This window comes from Lactuca virosa, chromosome 2 (genome assembly GCF_052849685.1).
Source record: "Lactuca virosa cultivar CGN04683 chromosome 2, Lactuca_virosa_CGN04683_v6, whole genome shotgun sequence".
NCBI classification, from domain to species: Eukaryota; Viridiplantae; Streptophyta; class Magnoliopsida; order Asterales; family Asteraceae; genus Lactuca; species Lactuca virosa.
In genome coordinates this window covers 256570456-256577204 of record NC_136427.1, presented here as the reverse complement: position 1 = coordinate 256577204, position 6749 = coordinate 256570456, and the positions used below count along the sequence as shown (strand labels likewise).

At 34.1% G+C, this 6749-nt stretch overlaps 1 protein-coding gene across 1 annotated transcript; it reads right to left on the bottom strand.

Annotated features, from left to right (window-relative positions):
• Window positions 1–1697: 1697 nt before the first annotated feature.
• On the bottom strand, window positions 1698–4160 carry LOC145160828 (Sterile alpha motif (SAM) domain-containing protein). The gene is made up of 3 exons (XM_079080177.1): window positions 3930–4160; window positions 2192–2849; window positions 1698–2075 (listed from the first exon to the last, which is right to left on the bottom strand). Exons 1-2 carry the CDS (start codon window positions 4095–4097, stop codon window positions 2220–2222), a joined length of 798 nt encoding a protein of 265 aa, XP_078936303.1. The 5' UTR covers window positions 4098–4160; the 3' UTR covers window positions 1698–2075; window positions 2192–2219.
• Window positions 4161–6749: the final 2589 nt, after the last annotated feature.

The following is a 6749-nucleotide window of genomic DNA, read 5'->3' as shown; positions in this document are numbered from 1 at the left end:
TACCGGTTGAAAGATACCGAAGGGGAGTCCAGCTCCCGGTTACCGGTTGAAAGATACCGAAGGGGAGGCCAGCTCCCGGTTACCGGTTGAAAGATACCGAAGGGGAGTCCAGCTTCCAGTTATGCCAGTCAGATACCGGTTGAAAGATACTGAGGGATAGGCATTATGTGTATATGGTATGTGGTATGATGGGGGAACTCACTAAGCTTCGTGCTTACGGTTTTCAGTTTTGGTTTCAGGTACTTCATTTTCAAAGGAATGGAGTCGGCTCGATCGCAACGCATCACACTATGTTTTCCGCACATGAGATCTTTGGGATTACACTCTGATATTGTTTTATGATAACATGTTTTGATTATTGACGCTTTGGTTTTGACATGGGATGCTTTTATACCGTTGGTTTTATGAATTATTAAACTAAAAATGAAATTTTTGGTATTAAATTTTAGGATGTTACAGTTAATATATAATTAAAGGACGAGCAATGTATTTTATGGTTTTAATGTTTCTTTGTAGGTAATAATTATGTTGGTAATTTGACTTTAATTATATAAGGTGCGATTAACAACACCTAAGTTTTTTTTATGCAAAATGCTTTATTTTCATGTCTTTTTATTCAGTTGAACCAATTCAATTGGGTTTTTGTAAAAATCGGCTGGTTTGTTCCTGTTCAGAAATAGGCATAATACCGGTGCTAATTGAGCCGTTCTATTCCCCGGTTCTTGGTCCAACCGGTTCGACCGCTCGGTTCAAACCGGTAACATGATTACCTCAATTTCTTTACGAAGTATATTGTTGTCTTTTTTGTAAAATATTTATAGTCACTTCAATAGCTGTTAGATTTTCATAACCATCAACAAGGTTTGATATTGATCACTTGAAATAGAAGTATTATGAAACGGAAATTTTCAAAGGCTTTCTCTTTCAAAAGAAATTGTTAGGCTTTCATAGTTTCATGTATAGCTCTATAAGTTTCAAACTTTAATAAGCTCAAATAGGTAGACACTCCATTAACATATTTTAAACCACAAGCTTTGACTCAATATCATAATAGATGAAACCAACATACCAAATACCATAAAATATAAGAAAAAAAAAAGAGGCAAGTAGAAGAGTCAAGAAGAACAAAGTTGATGTCACATGTAATTTTTTAAGAAAAAGTATGATTAGTTATTAGCAACTTGTCTCATGGTTGATAGTATATGTTCTAATGACAACAACTGACATTATTAGATAAAAGGGAAAATGAAATGTGGGTGAAAGGTCTTAGTCACACTACATTTCCAAACAAAATACACTTCCTTTGATTTCTCTTTATCAATCTTTTGAATTTTGTATTATATGTTTTCTCCCCGAATAAGAATCAATCCATTATTTCTCTTTTTCACTTCCACTTTAAAGATTTCTCTTTTAAGCAATGCTTTTAAGTGATGCTTATATCAACTTCTACATGGATATAGTTTCTTGCATGATGAATATTCATATAGCAACCGATTGTTCCATACATTTTCAGCAATATTATGATATAATAATTTAGTTTACAAAAGATCAATATCAAACTATTAATTAATTATTAAAAACTATGTAACAAAAAGTAAAAAAAGACAAGGAAATGGATTTGGATGAAGGGGGTGAGTTGGAAAAGCATTATCTTTAAATGCAATGCATGATGCAACATGCTTCACACCTGAAAAAGATTGAAAAATACACGAATGATATCAATCATGAAAGATGCTCTTAATAATGAACCAAAAGTGGTGTAGGCAAACAATGACAAATGAATGTTGACTCATAGTGCTCCACCATATTTATGTTCCATGACTACAACTTTCTTATATCTTCTTACATTTGTTTATTTCATGAATCGAATCTTGTTATGCGATTGCTCCTTTGTATTCTTCCAACTTTTTCTTTCCCCTATTGCCCTCATCAAGATGCCTCGCTCTCTAATTGGCAACCCACATACACCAATCCTTTCCTCTTCTTTTTCTTTTCCTTCCCATCTTTTGATTCTAAAATTCATGAGGTCATTTTAGGCCTTTATGCCTTCCAAATAGACAATATATGAAAGACATCTGTTCCATAAAATATTAATTTACTTAAAACATCATATCAAGATTAGTAATAAACTAATCATACATAGTTACATACAAAACTATACTATAAGTAATGATATGTGTTCCAATTGTACCCTTGTTCTTGATTTTGCAAATTGAAGTTTACCAAAGGCAATCAATAGCATGCATCAATTTTCTTCTAGGTCCAACTGCAACTGCACCCATATCTTTGAGCTTCTTCATGGTGAGATTGACCAATTGCATCTTGCCAACACGTTTGCACCTAAAAATCTTGACAAATTGACCGAGTCCCAAAGACACAAGCCAACTGTTAAGCCCACCTGCTCTCTTAAGCTTTCTCTCAAGATTCAAAGCCCTCATCTTTGTATTCACCAACATGTGCCCATTCACCAAATTCCCACAATATTTTTTTGGTTTCGGGATCTTGTAATGTGAGTTTACTAATTTACCCCTATGGTTCATCAACCTTCGTGGGTTGGAAAATGTTGTGATGGGTTTTGTGGTGACTAATGACAATGGCAATGGCAATGGCAATGGCATGGGTGGATCTGGCTGTGAAGGTGCAATATGATCATCAACTTCTTGGATGGCTATTGGCTGTAATGGACTGCCACCTGGAATAGGCATCGAGGATTGTTGAGTAAATAAGGGTAATGGAGGGATCAAAATTGTAACTTTTTGCTTCTTGACAATCACCCAACCATCTTGTACACATTCCTCAAAGTCGTTTGGAGGTTGCTTCTGCTTTGATTTTGCCATTTTCACGAAAACCTGATTTATAAATACACCAAACATCAAGGAAAAAATACTTGTGATCTAATTGATGGTGGTAACCATATTCATAATTTGCAGTTAAAACTCACAGATTGAATAGAAAACGAATTATAGATTTATTATCAGTGAAGGGTTGAGATGAGAAAATGAAACCATATAAGATCAATGTATGCTCTACAGTGTATTAAATTGGTACAATCTGGGCATGTTGTTTCACTTAGTTTACAACGAAATTTTTTAATTTTTTTACTTTTATTCAGCTAAAAAGTAAAAACTGACCATAAATATTATTCTAATGATATGGATAATGCTGCAGCAAATTTTTTTTTTTAAAAATATGGCACAAAAATTATAAGACAACATTAGGATTATTTTCATACATATATAAATAAACAACACCAATGACCAATATCTGTTATTAAATCTTTATTTATAAAACTCACAAAGGCCATTCATGAAGTGATATGATTCTTTCTCCAAATTGTTTATCATGTATAAAGTTGGAATAAATCTAAGAAATATTTGTTGCTTAGTTCTACTTGATTAAGAACCATGATCAGGAAAAGAGTAATAAAAGCAACAGGCTGGGGGCAATCTAATCAGAGCTAACTTGAATTTCTGCATAAATCTTTGATAAACTGACCAAAGTGTTGGATGAATTCAATACAATATTGGTCCATCTTGGTCGATTTCCATCTGAAAGTAACTATTATACTTATATTATGAATAATTTCTTAGAAAACAATATGAAATCAAGATGAACTATTTCTGGGTTCGAATATGATCTAGAGTACGCCCTTAATCCCAAGAAAATTGCTTAGTTCAAGTGAAATATGTGATTATATGTCCAAATCTAACCTATCCTTTCGATATAAACAAATCAATGACACCAATTAGGAAATTGTGATTCACGTCCCAAAAGGGAGTTACACACAGTATAGTAGAAACATGTAATTCCCACAAATTTCATCAGATTCTCATAAAGATAAACAAAGAAGAAGGTTTCAGTAGATAATCGATTTCTGGAACTGGGTGTTACTGCAAAAAAAAAATGATTTCTGTATAAGAGAAAAATACCGATGGTGGCGCTGGAGATGGGTGTCGCTGACGGAGGGTCAAGGTGGGAGAAGGGCGGCGGTGGCGTAGGGCGGTGCTGGAGGTGGTTGTCGCTGGCGTGTTTGGCGTAGGAAGAAGGAAAGCAGACGGCGAGAGTTGGCAAAGGGGCACGAGCGTCTTATTTTTCATTCAGATATAACTTAGAGCTGGCCCATTCAGAGGTCGGTGAACGACTGAACAATTCAGAGATCATGGATTCATATTTCAAAACCTATCCTAGGGATAATGATTCCTAGGGATAATGATTTGGAAGGGTAACCAACTATATTCATTATACATATTTGGTCACTTAACTATTTTTGGTGCACTATTAACACTTAAACTTGTCTTTTTGTTTAAAACATAATATTATGACCAATAATAGAAGATTTTTTCGCTTTCCGACATCTTTTCAAACGAAGTATGGATTTTTCGGACATCTTTTCCGGGCAAAAATATATTTTTCGGTGAGATGAGTTCTTGACACATTTTTCAGATTTCTTGTTTCTCTTTTTTTTCTCTCTTTCTTATCTTATGTAGAGTTCTAAGATCTAGAACATGAACACAAATAGATTTCAAGCTTCATTTCATATTTTGAACAAGAACAAAAAAAAACCCTAAACGATTTCAGAAATAAAGCTTCTTTTGGAGCTTTATTTCGTTTGTTCAGATTCATATTCGATTTTGAAGAACAAGAACCCACTTGCAATCAATTTCCTTTGGAGAACCCATATGAGGCTTCATTGTTCTTCTCCCACATAAACATGCATATGAAGAACCCATTGATTTTTCTGGTAAATGAAGGAAACCATCGATTTAGATTCGATTTTGGGGTTTTCAGTAAAAGGAAACCTTGGTTTAGGGCTTTTCTGGGTTATACACACACACACGATGAACACCATAACAAGTTATGGGTTTGTTTTCCATATTTGAGTTTGTTCTTCGTTTGTTTAGAATCAAAATTTTGATTTATGTTACAGATGCAGCTTCAATTTTCGATTCAGTGTGTGTATATGGGTTTACCCACACGATGAGCACAACTGAACTCAGAAAAGCTTGAACTTCAAAACTTGAAAAACCATTGAAACCATTGAATTTCAAAACTCGAAAATCTCTTAAAACCTTGGTAAACTGATATGAGTTTCAATTTATTGGACTCACGATGCAAAAACAATTTTAGAAATGGAGTTAAGTTTAGATGGTGTGTGTTTTTTCAAGGAAGTTTCAGGTTTGTTCTTCCATAAAAAGAACTTCGCTGGAAAGTTCATGTTTGGCCGGAAAACTCATGTTTGCCGGTAAAGACGACGGAAACCGACAAAAACCCACTATACCCGACCAAACTTGTATAATGTACACGTTTCAACAAGTTCAGGGGTTAATAAAACACTAAAAATAATTTAGTGACCAAAAGCTAAAATATCTTACCCTCTCAAGTCATTACCCCAAAATCTTAATAGAACCATTTGGTGAAACAACACAAATCATTAAAAACAAACCCTTTATATTTGGATCTTATGCAGGTAAGGCATCGTTCAAACTTCAAAGCATTTATTAGATAGGATTGGTCTGAACTGGATAATATTGGACATAACAAATTATTTATATATCGTTTGGTAATACTAGAACAGACACTAACAAAAATTTGAAATTACTAAACTATCCTTCACTCAAAATAGTATAAATAACTTGCCTAACGAATTTCAATAATTAACTAATACAACTATTATCTAATTGATCTAAAAGATCTAAAAACGATGCAAAATCAAAATTACACGAACATCCTATTAAAAATTAAGGGGTTGGCTAAAAAGACACCCCTTTTTACCATTTAGACAACCCTAATTAATTTTGAAGTATTTTTATTGGTTGAAATTACATTGTTTTCCGAAAGACGTTATTAAAAACTTAAATGGTTGGTGACAAGTGGACATAACCATCTTTATTGTTTTTGTTTTTCTCTTACCGACTCAACATTTACTTTAATCTTCACCTTTTCAAATTCATTTATTTTTTCGTTTAAAAACTAAAAACTCCATTAAGCATAGCTTCACATGAATCCTTGCTAATTCGTCATCTACATCCTTCTCCTTCATCTTGTGTACAACCATAAAAAAACTATGCTTGAAGGGGATCACTACAGGTATAGAAAATGAGAAAAACGTTGTGATTCACGATCACGACTTCGCCTTCTAGTATTACTAGTAATTAAAGATGGATTTTGTTGGAGACCGGCAATCATCGTTGTTATTTCTCCTCCCAAAAAAGGGTAACTAGACTTTAGATTCATGATAAGTAGCTCGTCTTTTCCAAGAGCACATTTTGAAAGGACTTCATTGTGGTGCAGATGGAGAAGGAGGGTCGCAAACGACAGTGACGGTGTTAGTCTCATCGGGGAAGGGTGACAAGGCTTCATCACAAAAGAGATGAGGTTATCGTGGAAGGTGAAAGGGGAGGGGTGGATTGTTGAAAGGAGGCGTTGTTTTCTTCGTCATTTTTCGTTGTCCATGTGTGTTCCATCTATTTGGGTGGAACTAAAAGTTTAACTATTAGTCTCATTAGACTTGGTCAAATATCATCATTGTTCTCGTCTCATGCATCCCAAACGCCTCTAAAAAGTAGTTTGTTTTGTTCTATTCCGTCTAGTTGTGCTCACCAAACGCTACCTAAAGGAACAACATATTAATGGCAAAGTTATGAATTATAATTCCATCTTAAATGAGGTTTAAATGACATGTTTTAATTGGATTAATAGTAAAGTTAGGATTAAGCGATATTTGACTTGGGTACACTTAAGTATATAGT